The sequence below is a fragment of the Anabrus simplex genome, chromosome 9 (genome assembly GCF_040414725.1).
Source record: "Anabrus simplex isolate iqAnaSimp1 chromosome 9, ASM4041472v1, whole genome shotgun sequence".
Classification (NCBI taxonomy): Eukaryota; Metazoa; Arthropoda; class Insecta; order Orthoptera; family Tettigoniidae; genus Anabrus; species Anabrus simplex.
The window spans coordinates 78540419-78562181 of NC_090273.1; the positions used below are offsets into that span (position 1 = coordinate 78540419).

General features: G+C 36.8%; 1 protein-coding gene across 3 annotated transcripts in view; it reads right to left on the bottom strand.

Annotated features, from left to right (window-relative positions):
- The window catches only part of LOC136881242 (L-2-hydroxyglutarate dehydrogenase, mitochondrial), a 182947-nt gene that overhangs the window by 12086 nt on the left and 149098 nt on the right, over window positions 1-21763 (bottom strand). For all 3 annotated transcript variants that reach the window (XM_067153993.2, XM_067153994.2, XM_067153991.2), the window contains one exon: window positions 4958-5137. In XM_067153993.2, the coding sequence (XP_067010094.1) occupies window positions 4958-5137 (180 nt within the window). The remainder of the gene's footprint in view (window positions 1-4957; window positions 5138-21763) is intronic.

The following is a 21763-nucleotide window of genomic DNA, read 5'->3' on the forward strand; positions in this document are numbered from 1 at the left end:
AGTTCTTAATTTAGGTCCCTTGTCATGCAACGGGTCACGTATGCAGCAGAAACTTGGACAAATACTCAAAGAGATGGGAATAGAGTACAGGCAGCTGAAAAGAAATTCCTGAGGAGAATAGTACAGAAGACAAGGAGGGATCGCGTGAGAAATTAAGACACACGAAAAGAGCTAAATGTGCAGAGACAAAATAACAAAGTGGAACAGTCAGATTGGGGTGGTTTACACACGTCAAGAGGAGGAAAGAAGAAAGATTGCTAAGATAAACACTAGAAAGACAGATGACGGGGAAGAGAGGATGAGGGAGACCAAGATTACGATAGCTGGACTCTGTGAAGAACAGCATATGGCAACAGAACCTGGACTGGAACACACTGTTGGATGAGGAATGGTGGAGAGGAATCATATTTTTCCCCACTCAGTGTCAGCCAGAAAAGGGGAACTGATGATGATGATGATGATGATGATGATGATGATGATGATGATGATGATGACTCATTGTTTATTTTCAAGTTCCAAGATATCAGACTGCAGGCTTTCAGCACAATCTGCCATTAAGATCAAGTCGTTGGCATAGACCAAACTTCTTATGAAATTCTACATTTCCACCTAACTGAATCTCTCCCTGCCACTTTATACCCTTCAGAAGATGATCTATATAAACTATAAATTAAAAAAAACTGAAAGATTCCAGGCTTGTCTAACCCCTGCAAGTACCTTGAACCAAGAACTCATTCCACTATCAATTCTCACTGCAGCCCAATTGTCACAACATAAATACAGTACCTTTGATTGCTTTTAATAATCTACCCTTAATACCATAGTCCCGCAGTACGGCTAACATATTTTCCCTCTACTCTGTCTTACGCCTTCTCTAGATCTATGAAACATAAGCATAACTCATTGCATTTATTTTCAAGTTATGAGATATTACTGTCTATTCCTCTCATAGCATTTTTCAAATTCCTGGTGTATACTGAAAATCTGATCTTGACAGCCCCTCTATGGTCTGAAACTACACTGGTTTTCATCCAACTTACTCTCAACCACTGACTGTACCCTCCCTTCCATAAGTGCCAGTGAACACCTTACCTGGTTAACGATCAATGAAATGCCTCAATAGTTGTTGCAATCCTTACTGTTCCCTTACTTGTAGATTGGTGCAATTACTGCTTTTGTCCAATCAGAAGGTAACATTCCATGCCAATCTTATTACTCTATGAAGTCATTTCATCCTTGCCTTCCCACTACTGTATATTTCAACATTTCAGGTCTGATTTCACCTATTCCTGCTGCTTTATGAAAATCAAGTTTATTTACCATCCTTTCCACTTCCTCAAGAGTAAATTTACCAACATCATTGTCTTCCGCCATGAGCTCGATTGTTCGTGGCATCACCAGAAAGATTTTGTTTTGTGTTGTGAAGATTTTCAAAATATTCCTTTACCTGTCCAGTGATTCCCTGAAATCTATTATGAGTTCACCTGATTTACCCCAAATACTATTTATTTATTTACTTATTACTGTACAGAAAGGTTCCCTGTCACTTGACTTAGCCTTTCCAGGTTATTACCGAAATGTTCGCACGACTTCTTCTAGGTTTCAACAATTAATTGTTTCACTCTGTTTCTTTCGTCTACATACAAATTCCCATCTGCATCAGTCCTGGTATGGAGCCATTTCTGATATGCCTTCCTTTTATGTGTACAAGCTGCCCACACTTCATCATTCCACCAAAATATTTGTTTTGTTCATCTTCACATAGTTATTCCTAGGCATCCCCTTGCTGTTGTACTACAGCATCCCTGTATACCATCCATTCTCTTTCTATATCCTGAACCTGCTTACTGCCTATTGTTTATAACTTTTCACAAATCACATCCATATACTTCTGTCTAATTTCTCCATCCTGGAGTTTTCGTACCCTTATTCGTCTGCAGACAGATTTCACCTTCTCTATTCTAAACCTAGAGATACTTAGTTCACTAGAGATTAGGTAGTGATCCTGTATCATAAAAAAATCCTAGAATACTCACACATTCCTACAGCTCATTCCACATTAAGAAAACAGTATTGCTCTTACGGACCTACAAGAGTGAACACACCCCCTCTGAGATACTCATAATTCCTCGTCATTAAGAGATAGTATACTGTACTTTGTAATGTATTATGAAAGACGGATAAAAAGGATGAGGCATTTTTGCATGTGAGTTATTAAAATAACTACATAACATTTTCTTTTTCATAAATATGTTTGGAGGGAGGAAGCACAATGGCAGAAACAGCCATCACTTCGTTGCCTTCCTTCATTTTCATTCTTCTGTGTTGCTCCAGTACAAGCCGCGTGTAGTACCTCACTCTGTGAATCGCCAGCAGCTCACTTCTGTAGTGAAGTCATCTACAGTATTTATTTGTTGTGTGTGTATTTTTAAGCTTTAAATCAGTACATACTTGTCTTGTGTTGAGTGAGAGTTGGTTGTATATAGCATAGTATTTATGTGTGTTCTATTATTTTCGTACTGTACAGAAGTTGTTACTGAAGATGTTGGTGTTGTGGTGTGCAGCGATACATCATGGCATAACTTGTACTGATAAAAAAATTACCGTGTGTTTTGTTTGTGCTTAGTTTTATTTTTTAGCTATTCATTCTTAAGCGCATTTTAATTTTACCAATTTTTACGACCGCATGTAATTTTTACTATTGTTTTTGTGAGCGATGGGCTACGACAACACAGTGGTACCCCGTGTTGCCTGGGGAAATTTATTAAATGCAATGAAATACATCCCTCAACCCTTGATCACATAAAATATAATATTATTTTCCTATTTTCTGCTCCAATTTGCCTTACACTTTAATGCTGAGGTTTTTTGTGTGCCGTAGTTTACCTATGATTTTGTAAAAAACAAAAAAATAGGCCCTGTAAAACTCCCATCCCCTGTAGTTCATAAAAGTAATTTGCTGTTTAGTTTCTTCCGATTATCTTGAACTTAGATAAATTACTGAATTTCGCAAATGTATGTGCCACCATTTTCCCGTGATCGTGTTGGGTAGAGACATTCGATGTTGCAACCCTGTTGTCATAAGAGCAATACTGTTTTCTTAACATGGAATGAACTATAACAGATTTCCTGAATTCCAAGTCTGTTATGATACAGTCTATTGTGGATCTGGTACCCCTACTCTCCCATGTGTAGTGATGAATAACCTTATGCTTGAAAATAGATGCAACAAGATTAAAGTTATGTCAGTAGGTAAGAAGCCTAAGAAAACTGAATGTCAAGCTAGGAATACAAAGCTGGAACAGAAAGATAATTTCAAGTATTTAGGGTGTATGATCTCCCAGGATGGTAGTATAGTAAGTGAGAGTGAGACTGAATCAATGTGCAGAAAAGAGAATGCAGTCAACAGATGTCAGCTCACAAATGAAACTATCTTTCCATCGGTCTGTTTTCAGACCAACTTTGCTTTATAGTCGTGAAAGCTGGGTGGACTCAGGATATCTTACTCATAAGTTAGAAAATAGTGGACTTGGTCATGTAGGGTAAGAGAAGTGGAGGGAAACCAATATGATGATGGTTAGACTCAGTTTCTAATGTATTAAAGATAAGGGTTACAGAATTAAATGAGATCACAGAGCTAGTTACAAAGAGTATTGCAGTGGTATTTAGTTATAGAGGCTTGCAGACTGAATGCTGAAAGGCATAATAGTCTATAATGAAAATGAATGTATGTATGTATGTATGTATGTATGTATGTATGTATGTATGTATGTATGTATGTATGTATGTATGTATGTATGTATGTATGTATGTATGTATGTAGGTAGGTAGGCATGTATGTATGTATGTATGTATGTATGTATGTATGTATGTATGTGTATGTATGTATGTATGTATGTATGTATGTATGTATGTATGTATGTATGTATGTATGTATGTATGTATGTATGTATGTATGTATGTATGTATGCTCTGCAAAGCTCCAGAACATAATATCAGTACACAGATACGCTATGTAAGCGATGCCTTAAGTTAACTTTACCTCTATTTAACGGGAATCTGTGCACAACAGAAATAAAATGCGGTACCGTACGATTCTGGTATGGACAGGTTTCACTAGTAGATTCTCATAATGGGAATATGAAGGGTTTCTGGACTTCACCTATCTGCTACCAAATTGAACACATTATCCACACCCAATTCACTCTTACCAATTATCATCTCATCACCTATTTGTCGCTTAGGATCCTAAAAAGTCAGTCATGTGGTCCACATACTGTTTTGTTCAGCATCTCCTCTTATTTACCAGAAATTATTTTCCTCTCAAGATCATCAAAGAAGCAACACACTCTTATCATAGCAAAAAAAAAAAAAAGTCCCTCTTCAATTCAATTATCCCAAAAAGCAAGCAAACTTGCAGCTTTACAGTACCGGTACAAGATCATTGATATTGTGATCATAGCCATGGGATGTCCATTATTCTGTTCACACTTGTTTCAACTGAACTGAATTCAGAAAGGTTCTCCAAGTACTAGTATTTCAAGTGTTTGACGTGGTGCATTCTTCAAATTGGAAGGAAACGTTGTGAACTTACACTAGAACAAGTGTGATCGTGATGAGTGTTAATCATTCAACTCTTTACTTGTCTTGCACCAAATGTCAACAATAGACTATTATTTTATAAATTTTGCCTATTATAATTTATGTCTTGCCTTAACTTTGTGATTTTGACTGATGATGGTCTCTAGCAAGACCAAAACTTGTTTCAAGTATACATTACTAATTTTTAGGTTACAATAAATGTATTGAATAGGTAGAAAACTTTTAGCTCCTGTTTTTCATTATATTATATTATATTATATTATATTATATTATATTATATTATATTATATTATATTATATTATATTATATTATATTATATTATATTATATTATATTATATAAATGTTCAACTCACCTACGAAGGTCACTTCCTTGTACCTCTGGAATATATTTCTGCAGTTCGCGTAATTGTAGCTGAATGAAAATTGACTTAATTACTTCTGAAGCACCATAGGACATATTTTTCAGAGTCAATTTAAGAAAGCCTTGATAAGACAAAACTTCCAACATCTCTTTGGCATTTATATCACTCCACCTATAAAGAAAAATGATAATAATAATAATAATAATAATAATAATAATAATAATAATAATAATAATAATAATAATAATAATAATAATAATAATAATAATAATAATAATAATAATAATAATAAGTGAAAATCCACAGCCTGTTTCCAGTCATTCAACCGGGTCAGGAATGGAATGAATGAAGGCCCCATCTAGCGGCGAGGATAGGAATTGTGCTGGCTGCCGAAGCCTGTCGCCCTCCTCTGGTACAATGATTAATGACTGATAGATGAAATGAAATGACATTGGAGAGTGTCGCTGGAATGAAAGATGACAGGAAAAACCAGAGTACCTGGAGAAAAACCTGTCCCGCCTCCGCTTTGTCCAGCACAAATCTCACATGGAGTGACCAGGATTTGAACCAAGGAACCCAGCAGTGAGAGGCCGGCATGCTTCCGCCTGAGCCCCAGAGGCTTCAGTAATAATAATAATAATAATAATAATAATAATAATAATAATAATAATAATAATAATAATAATAATAATAATAATAATAATAACAACAACTTCAACATTTGATTTCAGAAATAAGATGGTAAACTGGACTTACAAATAAATAAAAATTGCCAGGAACTAGCCATGTACAGTATTTTCCACAGCTTTTAAATTGTCCAGAACCTACAGAGAGATTTCCAAAAATACAGCCAGAAATCACACTAGAACGTTTGTCACCACTAACACAAGAAAAAATGTATTCACACATCAAGAAACTTAAAAATAACAAAGTATCAGGGGAGGACAGAATTGTAGCTGAACTTTGGAAAATTTAGGGCCAAATTCAATCAAAGAAATTAAATAAATACAGTACTTCAAAATATTTGACAAGCTTAAAAGCTCCCAGGTGACTGGAAGATTGCTCTAATCCATCCACTACATAAAAAGTGACAAATCATATGTATATAATTATGGAGGGATCACTCTTGTATCTGTAACCTACTAAATTTTATCAGCATGTCTCCTGCATAGAAAACAAAAGCAATTAGAACCCAAATTAGCTGAATATCAAGTAAGACTCAGACCAAGTACGAGGGGGTACCCAAAAATAAATGGAATAACATTGCCGTGGGCAAAGCTTGTGTAGTACGCATTTCTGCTGCTATTTAAGAACTCAAAAATTAAAATTTTCAAAATCTCTAAAGACATACTTTTTCTTAAAAAATGTTTATCTTATAAACTGGTGCCTTAACATTTGATATCCTTGCAAAAAAGAGGAAGGTTACATACTAATGAGATAAAAGCACAGAATAAGGTTAATCAAGTATGGCTCAGGAATGAAATTAAGTGTCTTTTCCTTAAAAAATCCAGATTTAATAATAAGTTACATGAATTACATCTAATGATAGCCAAAACTGCATCAAAAGGAGAGTGGGACTGGTTACCAAAGAACATAGAAAATTCAATGTGTAATATTTTGAGCAAGAAGCAACTGATATTGGATAAGAAGTTCCAAAATTTACTTGATAATAAAGTAAAACATATTAAAGGTAATAAGAAGGTAAATATTCTGGGTGATAATGAACACAAGTTCTTTGAACCTGTTAGAAATCTAACTCAAGTTAAATTTGATGTTAATGAAATGAATATTTTAAGTAAAGAACCTAAATTTAATTGGGAAAAGGAGAATTATAACAATAAGAAAAGATTTGGTAAAGTTAATACCTGAAACTGAAGTGGCCATACCTAAGCTACCAGTTGATGAACAAGTTCCTCTTATGGTTAGTCCACACCAAAGTTAATAAACAATGTTAACAAAAACATTTCTCAAGATGTTAATAAACTTTTGTTGACAAACCTCTTTAACACTTGTGTCCACACCCAATAAACTTTTGTTAACAAACATCTTTAACACTGTGTCCACACCAAAATATATGTTTGTGAGGTTACAATGGATAGGGTAAGGAAGAAGAAAATACTTACAACTGCAGCTTTCATTTTAATGAGTGCAATTAGAGAAAAGCGCAGACGCAGAGCATGGTAAAGAAAAATATTGGACAAGTGTTTAGAATAAGTTTGGTAAGGACACTTAGGCATAGACCTATGTCAGAACTTTTAATTCATGATGCAGCAGGCTTTCAAAACTTTCTGAGAATGTCCCTACAAGATTTTTAGTTCTTGATGACAGTAATTGGGCCTGAAATTGCAAGAAATGATACAAATTATCGGAATGTCATCTCCGTTAATGTTAGGCTAAGTATAACTTGAAGATTCCTAGCGACTGGTGACTCCTACCGTTGTGTATATCTCATAGGCAACGCTCCTACACTTCACTTATGTATTTGTATGGTGAATACAAGTTGCTTGAGATTCGACAGTCGATTTTGAAAAATAAAAAAGTACTGTATTGTATTCCGCACTATGAATTTGCGTGTTCTAATTGCGTCTTTGGGCATGTGAGAACTGAAATGTTAACAAAAACACGAAATGTTAATGAAAAGTTTCATTCACAAAAGTTAAAGAAATTTTGTTTATCAACATGCTCGAAAAGTTCATGAACATGCTATTTTGTTTATTAACAGACAGAAATGTTCATGAACATTGTTCATTAACAATGTTTATTAACAAAGTTAACGAAAACATCTTGGTGTGGACGCACCTTTAGATGCGAAGTTAGTAGAACATTATCCAATATGATAGAACATACGATAGAGAACCATAAGGAGCTGAATAAGAATATTAAATTATTGAAGAATAAGATAGGCCTAGATAATAATAATATTGTTGTGACAAAAGCTGATAGGAAGACAAGATTATATTGAAAAGACTAAGAATTTTCTCACTAGCAATATTTTTTTATTGATAAAAAACAATCCCACAGCATCTATGCAGAAAAAACTTAAACAAATTCTCAAAAACATAACTCTTTTTTAGACTCCAAAGATACTAACTGTCTAGTTAACATGAGCCCAGAAATACCTACTTTAAGGGCACTACCAAAAATTCATAAACAAGAAATTCCTATTAGACCAATAGTTAATTTTAGAAAGAGTCCGGTAGATAAGGTGCCCAAATTCATACAAAGATTTTTAAAAGAACACTATAAGTTTTATAGCCAGATGCACCTAATTAATACTATTGACTTTTGTAACAGAATTAAAAACATTGAGCTAACAGACTACTACATGATACATAGTTTGGATATCAAAGATATGTACTCCAACATTCCTATCATAGATCCTATAAAAATAGTAAGAAAGAATTTAATGCGACACAGCAATTAAGTAAGGTGGAAATTGAAGAATTTTTAACATTAATAGAATTTACTTTGGAAAATAACTATTTTGTTTTTGACAACAAAATTTACAAACAGTCTAAAGGACTAGCAATGGGTTTGCTAGCTTCAGGTTTTTTAGCAAACATATTCATGGATTACATGGAATAAAATAGTGGATAAAATAGATGGATTGATTACATGGTTGAGATATGTCGATGACATATTTGTTATCACTGATGAACAAAAGGTTAAACCTGATGGTATATTAGAGTATTTAAATACTTTGGATAAACAAGTGCATTTTACGATGGAAATTTTCAGAAAACCTATTCAAACAGATACTATTATCAGAAACGACTCCAATCATCCAAGTCAACATAAAAAGGCAACTTTTACAGTTTAATTAATAGAGCTGTGAACATACCTAAGAAGAATTATAACAGAGAGATAAATATAATCCATCAAATTGCTCGTAGCAATGGATATTCCAAAAGATTTATTAATAGAATGATAAATAAAGTGAAAAATGAATCAAAAACAACTTTAATTAAAGAGCGAAAAGAGAAAAAGAAATCTTCAGTTCTAACTTTTCTAAATAAGCACTCTTATCAACTGGCTAAAATTTTCAGGAAAAAGAACATCAATGTCACATACAAAATAGTAATACTATTGTGCTGATAGGAAGACAAGATTATATAGAAAAGACTAAGAATTTTCTAATTAGCAATACTTTTAATTGATAAATAAAAGATCTCACTTCATCTATGCAGAAAAAACTTAAACAAATTCTCAATAACATACTGGTAACTTTTTTATCAGACTCTAAAGATACCAACTGTCTAGTTAACATGAGCCCAGAAATACCTATTTTAAGGGCACTACTGAAAATTAATAAACAAGAAATTCCTATTAGACCAATAGTTAATTTTAGAAATAGATAATAAGATAAGAATAAAGATACTAATAAGATAATTTTCAATTCAGATAAGATAGAGAATAAAGGTATATTTAATAAAGCAGGAATTTAAAAAATTAACATGCCAAACATGTAAACAACAATACATAGGACAGTCTGGAAGAAGTTTGGCTATAAGGTACAAAGAACATTTTAATCCAGTCAAATATAAAAGATATTTGGCAATGGGAGAACATATGGTTGAAAAGAAACATAAATTTACAGACATTACTAATGACATGAAATTATTACATTCGGCCAAAAAGGGAAAATTAATGCCTGGTTTGGAAAGTTTAGAAATTTATCTTACAAATTTTTTTTAAAAAAAATGAATCAAGTTTAAATGAGAGACGTGCAGAAGATACCCCACTGTATAGACTAGCATATGATGATTTAAGGAACAAAGGGAAGAAAATAAGAAGAAAAACTTGAAGATCTTAAATTTATATAATATTCTCATTCAGTTCAACAAAATTTTATGTACTGATCATTTTTATAATATTTCATAAGTTTTCTTTACTCACTGATATGGTGTATTAGGACACAATACTTATTTGAATTGTAAAAACAAAAGATTGTATTATATTGTTTTATTCTTTGATCCGACCACTGATGAAGGGAATGGTTGACTTCCCAAAACATGTTTGGTTAAATAAATAGTTTTCTTTCATTAATAAGTGTATTAACAAGGCGGATTCAAATAAAACTATTTTAAATAGTTCTGTAATACTTTCTGCCACTAGGCGTGTATAGCACCACTCATTGTCGACCTGGCTTTTTCTGTTCATCTGCAGTGATTGTTTTCACTAACGCTGTTTTGTTCTTGTTTCATTTTTTATGGTGGCAAGTGTAAGTGAACAATGTGCAAACCTTTTATTGGGAAGTTTTAATTGGGCAATTCTATACATATAACAACATTTTAATCTGTGTTTTAACCGGACCTCATGTTCATGTTGCACCATTTTAACATTCAAGATTGACAAAACGCCAAGATCTAAAGACTTTTTATTTACTTACTTCAATGTGTTCTCACCTTATTTTCAATCTTTGTATGTGTGACTGAAGATGTCCCATAAGAGGACGAAACATGTATCAAGAGTATAGTCTAATTTAGTCTTTTCAATAAAGACAATTATAGTATTGTAAAGGTGGAATTATAAATTTAAATTTTCACAAGTTGATACTTTGACAATATGGGCTCTAATATGAAATTCATACCATGTAATACAAAAAATGTTTCAAACAAAGGAAGTACAAGTGGGACAAATGTATTAGTTGTAATGGAGAGTATTTTGAAGGGGATAAGGTTATTTTGAAAAACTTTTAAAATATATAGCTTCTAAAAAAATAATTCTTTTTTTTTGGGTACCCACTCATAGGTCATACCCCGAACAAATTTTTAACCTCAAAAGCATCTCCAGTCCCACATTGTAGGGGCAACACATCCGCCTGTCACCCGGCAGCCCCGGGTTTGATTCCTGGTTGGGTCACGGGTTTTTAATTCTACATGATTAATATTCATGGCCTGGAGACTGGGTGTTTGTGTCGTCCTTAACGTTCCTTTCTCACATTCAACACTTTACACTTCCGCAATTACAATTACACGCAGGTTCATAACATATGGTGCAAGTAGTGGCAAAAGATCTTTAGAGATCGACGCCACGAAAAAATAGCACTAAAAAACCTCAAAACCGTATTCAAAATGCGACCTCTCAGACAAAAACCCCTCGTGTGCACATTTGTAGATTTCAAAAAGGCTTACAATTTGATCGACAAGCCCTCAGTGTTCCAAATTCTAGAAGAGAGGGGACTAGATTCCAAAACTCAAGAACTCATAAAACAAATACCGACTGGCACAAAATCTAGAGTGAAATTTATGGATGAAATCTCAGAACTCTTCGACATTCAGACAGGCATTACATAAAATCAGTTTCACGGTCCGTATCGCACTTCAATAGATTCACAATTAAGTATTTATTTATTTTCCACCTAGTCGATACAATGATTGCTTAAGGCAATTTTTAATGGTTAAAAGTGGTACATGTTTCGTATATTATCAACATCTTCAGCCACATAAATGTTAATTTTAAGGACACTTCCTCTAAAGCATTACTTTGTCAATTTATATATTTTTCATCTAAACAGTGTTATGTGGCTGAAGATGTTGATAATATACGAAACATGTACCACTTTTAACCATTAAAAATTGCCTTAAGCAATCATTGTATCGACTAGGTGGAAAATAAATAAATACTTAATTGTGAATTCAGACAGGCACGCGACAAAGTGATGGACTCTCTCCTATTCCGTTCAATGTCGTCTTAGACAAGGTTATGGAAGAATGGGAGAAAGAACTCGAAAAATGTGAGTTATGGAAGCCAATCTAACTGGGCTTTCCCAAGGATAACCTCTACATACCACACCTCACTTTTGCAGATGACCTGGCGATACTAACAGAAGATGAGGAGACTGTCGTTAAACAGCTCAAGATAAAGAAAGTGCAGAAAAGGTGGGACTACAGATATCACTCAAGAAAACTAAATTCTTGTGTTCAAAGACATATCAAGAGCCTGAGAACAAAATATGGTACAATTGACAGGGTCCCTTGCTTAAATACCTTGGAGAATTTTTGAAAAGATCTCACAACATATTCGCCTCAAAAAACTAAAAAAGCATTAAGGTTAGTCCAAATCATTTACAACAAGAAATCCATGTCAAGTCATACAAAATTTTGGCACTGCAACACAGTCATAATACCAACAGTCCTTAACGTAAGGTGAAACACTGGCACTCAACAGGAAACAAGAACTTGAAGAAGTAAAAAAAAAGAAGAGAGGAAGATCATTAGGAAAATCTTAGGAGCAAGATACACCCAAGAAGGTTAAAGGTTACAATCAATCAGAACAACAAAAAAGTTCTCAAACATCAAAATTGACATAAGGAAAAGACAAAAATGAAATTCTTTGGTCAACTCACTAGATTACCAGAAAATTGATTGACAAAATGGATAATAGATTATGTAACTTCACTTAAGAACTCAACACCCTGGTTTTTTATTTAACATTTTTTTTTTTGCTTTTTGTTCGGAGCGTCGACCTATAGAGATCTTTTGCCCCTACTTGCACCATATGATATGAAGCTGCGTGTAATTGGAATTGTGGATGTGTAGAGTGATGAATGTGAGGAAAGGTATCTTAAGGACGACACAAACACCCAGTCCCCAGGCCAGGGATATTAATAATTGACAATTGAAAACCCCTGACCCGACCGCGAATCGAACTCGGGGCCGCCGGGTGACAGATGGACGCGTAGTCCTTACAATGCGGGGCCGGACAACACCCTGGTTTAATAAACTTTGAAGACAGCAAAAACAAGTTCAACAGACATTCTAGAAAGAGACATCTAGATTACAAAGATGACAACAAAAAAATGTTCTGAATGTTTTCAACACAAAGTAAACATTTGGGAAGCTACATCAGAGCAGCCACAACAACAAAATAGTACACACCAAAGTGGTCGGCAGAACGTAAACAAACTTTCTTGGAAAGAATGAAAGCCTATTGGAAGAACAAGAAATACCCACAGAAGAATTGATAGAGTTCTTTGCTTAATGCATTTCAGTATTGGGAGCATTTGATGATGATGATGATGATGATGATGATGATGATGATAATAATAATAATAATAATAATAATTGTTTTAGGGTATCTGTGGAACGCAGAGGTGAAAGAAGGTGCAGGGGTGAATGGGTCTAACTACATAATCAAATTTAATTTAAAACTTAAATTGAAGGTTATATTTTCAGAATGTCAAACAGAACAATTTTTCATGACAATATTACGGGTACAAGTAGCAATTTAGCAACAAGGCAAGGAAAATACAATATAGTGAATTCTACAAGGACTTCAAGCCCCTCGCTTTACGATTCTTGAGTTACTAGCTCAAATTTACAAAAGAGCACAAATTTATACAAGGGCAGAAATCCCCTAATTCAAAGAGCACTTGCTCCCAAAATTACAACATCTAGCCTTCAAGAGGCATTCATTAATCTTACAAAAACTTTGAAAAAGAGCTATCAGGCTCTCAGTTTTCCAAGCCTACTCAAGGCAACATCAACTTACAATTTCTGGTCTCTAAAGGCACCACTTACAATTGGAAAATGATTATACAGGGGTATTTAATACCCAACCTACTGGGCCTTCATGGAAAAAGAACAACGGTTAAATAAATGGCCTGAACACAAAATGAATGGAGGCAAATACTTGCACTCCTAGATGTGAACACTTAAAACCTAAAGGGTACTAGGCCGATAAAACAGGGGCTATTCCCAAACTACTGAGGTGACTCGTATAGAAATTACATTACCACGTTACAGAATGAAAAACAGTTATGAAACATAGTCGCCTCAAACCAAGATGAAGGGGAACTCGAGAGGGTACATCACTCTCTATCCCCGATTTACAGTTAAAGATTTATGTTTTTATGTTAGCCGGCAGAAAGTTACATTTTTAGAAAAGTAGCTTACATAGTTAATGATTCGGACCTTTCACTCGGGTTAAACTGCAGAGATAGCTACAACAAGAAAGATGGGATTATGTGGCCATTACCTTGAAGATGTACTGCTGACCGAAGAAAGAGGCCGCCCGCCTCCTGCTTTGACACACACACTTAGTAAGATGATGATCAGTTGGCCAAGAGACGAGAAAAGCCGCAGTTTATAAACCCTCAGGGAAGGTTCAAGATCATTCACGATTAATCAAGACACCCCACTGAATTGTATTGGTAGATTTCAAAAGTAACACTCAGAATCAGAGAAGAAGCCTGTGTTAGGTGGAAAATTAATTACAGAAATTAGTGATTGGTTGGATTCAAAACTGGTAGAAAGAAAAGGTAAATATTGCCAACCCAAAACTAAAGGAACATCAATTAGTTAACAAAACCTAGAAATACGAAACTTCTTTAAATTATAGGTTCTTTCACTTCGCACACTGGCGTAGTCAAGGGGGGGCAGGGGGGCCGGGCCCCCCCAAAAATATTTCCTGAAACTAGAGCGAGGATCAGCCGTTGTTTTACATACGGTACAAACAACTTTAAAACTTATGCCGAAATGTTAAGTTAACGTAGCGACAAAGAATCTACTAGCAAGCCTCAATAGGGCCATACATAATTCTCCATATTTGTACTGCTGAAATGAAAGGAAGACAATTAGGATTGTGATGCGCGGGGATATTTCTCTGTAGAGGTCTCACTATTGAGAATGTAACCGTGTGTTGACAAATGTCAAGACATGAAGAAAGGGGCAATTAGCAAGGGATTACTCAGTAGGGGGCCGGAACGTGACCACTGAGATAACGGGGGCCACGTCCAGAAACATTTGCAAGCTTACAACATCGTGCCAGCTATTGCATATCGGTTCCAGGAAACAACAATGTCCTAGGGATCCTCGGGTTGTACTGTGGTTGAGAGATGTGCTGTGTTTAAGTTGCAGCGTTGGGAAGACTGTGACGGGATTGTGAGCTGCACGTTAGTTCCTCATTTTGTACCATATGAGTAACTTTTTTTTGAACAGGAGCCGTTTTGTCACTGAGAAGCCAACAGCATCCTCGGTAAGTTATGAAAAAAGTTTTTTTATTCTTACAGTAGCAAGACAATCGCGGATGCGTGCCTAAGTTCGATAAGTGGGCCTTGTCAAATGCCCAGGGACTGATTGGAACCTCAAATGGCACCATCAAAAGTGCGGGTAACTATTTTGTAATTGGCGGGCATGATAACTCAGTCCCAATGGTTCTATCTTCTCAACAGGACGGCCCAGGCTTGAATCGCAGTCGATACATGAAACATTTTTAAAATGGGAAATCACGTTCTATTGATATGGATTCTACTTAAAACACTAGATCCCATCCCTTACCTTTCCTTATACTTTTGAGCCAGGACCTCATCATTTATGGTGGTGTATTTTGAGTATCCAACCATTCTTTGGACTTACCTTGTACCTTAAATGGTGAGTGGATGCAGTGGCGTACCCACAAAATAATTTCAGTGGGTAAGTCCAGACCAGTAGTGTGGATACAACTTTTCCTTGGAAGGGGTTGTGAAAAGATTTTTTTAATTTTTATTTAGAATTTGCTTTACATCGCACTGTACGTCTTATGGCGACGATGGGAAAGGAAAGGGCTGAGAGTGGGAAGAAGCGGCAATGGCCTTAATTAAGGTACAGCCCCAGCATTTGCCTGGTGTGAAAATGGGAAACCACAGAAAACCATCTTTAGGGTTGGCGACAGTGGAGTTTGAACCCACTATCTCCCGAATGCAAGCACACAGCTGTGCGCCCGTAACCGCAAGGCCAACTCACCCGGTGGATATGAAAAGAAAGCCGGTCCTACCGAGTGCAGTGACGGATCTTCAGTAGATATTGTTGGTTTTGATTGTTACCATGTACAATCATACCTTCTGTACTCTTAACATAAACCGATTGCATTGTTGAAACTGTTCCTTCTTCGTTTGTGAGGAAGTAGAATCTTCATTTAATTTGTCTTCTTAAAAAAAGGAACCACTTTGGTACTACACCCCGTGAAGGTGACTCAAGGCCAACTCTACTGCACCCACAAACAAGGCTATATCCTCCCCATCCTATGCCTTTCTTAACTCTGTCAGTGCCGGGAATCGAATGCAGGATGCCTTAAGTCAAATTCTAAAATAAGGAGACCTAAAAGTATCCAGTCGGCCCCACGGTGTAGGGGTAGCGTACCTGCCTCTTACCGGAGGCCCCGGGTTCGATTCCAGGCCAGGTCAGGGCCTTTTACCTGGATCTGAGGGCTGGTTCGAGGTACACTCTGCCCACGTGTTTATAATTGACAATGAAATGGCGGCCCCGGTCTAGAAAGCCAGGAATAACGGCGGATAGGATTCGTTGTGCTGACCACACGACACCTCGTAATCTGCAGGCCTCCGGGCTGAACAGCCGTCGCTTGGTAGGCGATGGCCCTTCGGGGCTGTTACGCCATGGAGTTTGGTTTGGAAAAGTGTACAGAGAAGGAAGCGACACCCCTGCAAGGCTCTTCAGCTTCCAGCTAGTTCTTCTGTCCGGCCTCGTGCATTTAGGACAGTAAGAAAACGTATGCCTTAATAAATGCTCCTCATAAAACCTTTGTAAAAGTACTAACTGCATCCACTTATAACAATAATCACAAACGCCTCCTTTTCATGTGGTCCAGTAGGTTGAGTCGCTGCCCTTCTGAGTCTGAGTTCGCAGGTTCAAATCCCAGCTTGGGTCGGTGGCCCTTAAAATGGTGTTGAAATGGCAACAGCTCAGTGTCGTTGGTTTCTGGCACGTAAATAAAAATTATACATACGAATATTAGCGTCACAAAACTCTAACTTTATACTATTATATTCTGTATCCCAGGCTTGCGAGGAAAAGTAATTAACAATTTACTTTACGTCGCACCGACACAGATAGGTCTTATGGCGATGGTGGGATAGGAAAGGCTTAGGAGTGGGAAGGAAGCGGCCGTGGCCTTAATTAAGGTACAGCCCCAGCATTTGCTTGGTGTGAAAATGGGAAACCGCGGGAAAACATTTTCAGGGCTGCCGACAGTGGGGTTCGAATCCACTATCTCCCGGATGCAAGCTCACAGCTGCGTGGCCCTAACCGCGAGGGAAACTAATAGGACAAGGTAAACCCTACACAGCATACGTTGTGAGGTGTATTTTTCTTTACCAACTAACAAAATATCTACACCCATACGCTTTACATTATATATTTATTTATTTGTTTGTTTATTTATTTATTAGTGCCTTCAGTACAGTGGTGAAGTTAGGGCTCCAGGCCCTCTCGTACACTTAACCACATACTAATCAGAATCTTAAATAAAATACTGAGATACTTAAAATAGTTAAAACTACATAAATTAATAGAATTGAAAATAAATTTAAATAAATTACTCACTAAATTAATATTAGAACTGATAAATAAAAAACTCTTAAAAATGACTAATCCTCAGGAACGCACACATTCATCAACCATTCAGTCAGCTGTCCTCAGCAGGTAGTCTCGGCAGGTGACCTTAAATTGTGATTAAAAACAGCTACTTTCTCTGACCTGAACTGGCAGGGAATTCCATAATCTGGCGACAGTCACCACAAATGATCTATTAATTTTATTTGTGCGGTGCAGTGGAATAGAAAGAATGAATCTAGAACGTGTATTTAAGTTGTGAAATGATGATAAGAAATTGAATTTAGAAGAAATATACAGTACATTGGCTGACTTTCAGCTAATACGATCACCATCGTTAAAGTGTGTAGCTGCCGACGTTTATCAGACATCAGCCATGAGACACCTTGATAGTGTGGGGTGACATGAACATCGTACCTGATATTGTAAATAAATTGCAGGCAGGAATTCAGTGCTCGTTGAAGTTTAAATGTTTCTTCTCTCGTCATGTCAACTAAAACAATGTCACAATAATCAAGAATGGGGAGAATGAGTGTCTGTATTAGTTTGGCCTGTAGCTCAAATGGAAATACATCCCTCTGGCGTTTAAGAGGGTGAAGAACTCCAAAAATCTTTTTACGTATTTCTTTCATGTGATCAGACCAATCAACTGTTTCATTCATCATTGTGCCGGGATTTGTAACCGTTTTACTGTAGGGAATAATATTACCATTCAGCTGGATAGGCGGGATTGCGACATTGTTTGAGCAGCTCAGTAATTTTCGAGATCCAATTATAACTGAGATTTTTTGCAGTTTAGTATAAGAGAGCTTCGTTGTGCATATACATTGAGTCCTCGGAGGTCCCTGTTAACATCTTGTCTTGCAGTGTCGATATATTTGAAGATCGTCAGCACAGAGGTAATGTGTGTTATTTCCTGTCACCGATGGTATGTCATTGATATAAATACAGAAAATTAGGGGCCGTAGAACACTGCCCTGTGGGGCAAAACTAAGTTTCATTTTCCATTTAGAGGCCTTGTCGTTTACTGCTACACGCTGTTGATGGTTACTCAAATAAGAACTAAAAACCTTAAGCGCGGCCAGGTCGGAATTTAGCAGCTCCATTTTCTTTATCATAGTCGGAGTTACTATAGTGTCAAAGGCGCTACTGAAGTCAAGAAGGATAAGTATAGTGAGCAGTCGTTTGTCCATAGCGTTTCTAATGTCTTCAGTAACCTTCAAAAGTGCTGTTGCGGTACTGTCACCCTTCTCATATCCAGACTGCAAAGGGTCCAAAAGAGCATTTTCATTTAGGTATTCCAGAACTTCCTCGTATACTAAAAGTTCAAAGTCTTTAGAAAGCGCAGGGAGTATGGACATAGGGCGATAGTCAGAGGGTGATTGTGGGTTTAAACTCTTAGGTACCGATATAATATTGGCTGTTTTCCAGACAGTAGGGAAAGTTCCGTTTAGTAAACAGTAGTTCATTATGTGCATCAGTATAGGCAAGATAGCACCCATAATGTTATGTATAAAAGTAATAGGAATATCATCTACACCTGTGGTCTCTGATTTAATAGAGTACAAAGCCTTTTAACCTGATTTTGAGACACTGTGAAATGTGAATGGTGGAATGGCTGGAGGGTAGGGCGGTGAGTCGGTGCAGTTAATTTGGGTAGGTTGAATATTTATTTTACTAAAGTAATCGTTCAGTTCGTCAAGTGGAATGTCGGAGTTGTCTGTCTCTGTTGATGTTTTGCTATTCCTAGAGCTCTAAGTTGGTCCCATGCACGATTAGAATTTAAGTCGTTAGCTAAATTCCGGAAATATATACATTTTCTTTTTCTGATTAACTGCTTTGTGCGATTTCTTAAGATGCGGTTAGATTCAAAGTCTGTGTCATCTAGGGTTTGTTTATAATGTCGAAATAAAGAGTCACGGTGGGCTATCATTCTCATGCCTTCATCATCTAGCCATGGACAACAAGAAGGATGAGAAACCTGTATTCGACGCGTGCGTGTGTATATCTTGGCCGCATTATTTGTATAAAATGTCGCTTCTGTATTGCTTATCACATGACCATTATTATAATAACATTACCGTATTTATTCTAAACCAGAATATTGCATCCTTACTCAAACTGTTCATTTTTGCATTCATTTCACTTGTACTCGGAATATATGAAATGCTGCAGTTATGTTGGGATGGGAGTAATAGAGGTAGCTGGGGGGTGGGGGGGGGGGGGGGGGGGCGTTGTTGTCCAAGGAGACCAGACACACCAGGAGTTTTAACTAATGTACTTTTATTAAGCATTTTATATAAAATCAATATTAATATTAGCTTCCGGTGTCCGACTCATTGGCTGAATGATCAGAGTTAAACCCTTCGGTTCAGAGGGTCCCGGGTTCGATTCCCGGCTGGGTCGGGGATTTTAATCACGTCTGAATAATTCTTCTGGCTGGGGACTGGGTGTTTGTCCCAACATATTCATATTCAGACAACATACTACACTACCAACCACCACAGAAACACACAACACTGATTACATCTCTCTATATAGGGTTGGCATCGGGAAGGTCATCCGGCCGTAAAACAGGGCCAAATCCACATGTGTGATGCATTGTGCACCCGCGACCCCACACATGTGGGAAAAGCGGGGGAAGAAGAAGAAGAAGAAGAAGAAAATTACTATTGGTCTCCGGAATCCACCACTCTTACTTGGATCCAAGGACACTCATTTCCTAGGTATTCTACACCACCTAAACGACGGAAGTTTGGACAACTATCAAAATAAATTTTTGGATGAATGCCCCCCCCCCCCCAAACTGAAATCCTGGCTACACTACTGACTTCGCACCAGGGTGCATGACCATAGTTTTTAGTGGTGTCATCTGTGGAAGAATGTCCAAACTTCTTGATGAATGTCAAACAAAGCAAATAGAAATTCACTCAGGTTAGGAAACTGCACAATAACAAAATTACATCATATTTCTGTGGTGATATCTACAGAGTAAAGTTCTAAGTTGGTGCAGTTTCAGTTTCACTGTTTTGCCACTAGAGGAGTTCGTTTAGGCACTGAATTTAAATACGCGAGGTTGGGGTGTACCTCCCGGAATAATAATAATAATAATAATAATAATAATAATAATAATAATAATAATAATAATAATAATTGTACCGGGCGGTACACCTCCACGCCGCGAATTCAAATATTGCGCCAGTTGACATCCCTCTACAGGAGGAAGCCTGAACTTTAACAAACTGTATTAACTCAATGGTTTCTCGGAAGATGTCTCTACTGTAAATTTTGAAGTGTTCTGAACTATGTCTATTTCAATTTGTATTTGTTTGCTCTGTAGCAAGAAGTGTGGACATTCTCTTCTAGGTGGCACTACTTAAGAACTATAATTATGCACCCTAGTGCGAAGTGAAGGAACTGTTTTTTTGAAGAAATTTGGTATTCATAAGTTTGTTCTTTGATAAATTTCTTTCATTCATTTTTTTGGGTTGGCAGTATAACCCTTCTCTTTCTGCCAATTTTAAATTTAGCCAATCCTAAATTTTCTAAATTAATTTTCCACCAATCCTAGATTTCTTCTTCAGTTTTGACTTGTAATCTTTAGCCGACCAATAAAAGTTTGTGGGTGGGTTGTTATCATTCATGAAAGGTCTCGAATTTTCCATGAGGGTATAAAACTGCTGATTTTCTTGTCTCCGGGCCACTTCAGTAACATCTCTCTTAGTGTGTGATTATGTAGCAGGGGGCGGGAAGCGCCTCTTTATTCAGGCAGCAGTTCATCAACAAGGTAATGGCCTGTTAACATCTTCATTTCTTGCTAGCTCAGCAGTTTTAACCCACGGGGGAAGGTTCGAATCCTTTTTAATGTAAACCTTACTATATTCATGTAAATTAACCGCAATTTGGGATAGAGAGTGCTTAACCCTCTCGAGCTCCCACTCATGTTGTTTTGAGGTGACTACGTTTTCATACCCGATTTCCTTCTCTTCTTAGTGTAATAAATTATTCTTCTACGAGTCACCTCCCTAGTATGGGATTAGCCCCTGTATAACTGGCCGAGTGCCACCTAGGTTTTAAGAAGTTTCATGTAGGAGTGCAAGCTACGCCTCCAGTCAATTTGGTTTTTTGGGCCATTTAATTAACCCAGAGTTTGTTTTCTTCATGTGAAGGCCCTGTAGGTTGGGTACGTGAAGGCCCTGTAGGTTGGGTACAAGATACCCCTGTTTCACTGTATGTGTGCCTTAAGGGCAGTTAGGAATGAAGTTTGTTGTAGCCTTTGATAGGCTTGTAAAATTGAGAGCGGGTCAGCTCTTTTCCTCTTAACATTGTAATTAGGAGCAAGTGCTCCTTGCACTTAGGGGTTTTCTGCCCTTCAGCTATTGTGGTGATGAGCTGAGAGCTCAGAAATTAATCTTGGGGCTCGAAGCCCAAATCTTGTAACAATTGTAATTTCTTAACTTGTTTTCCT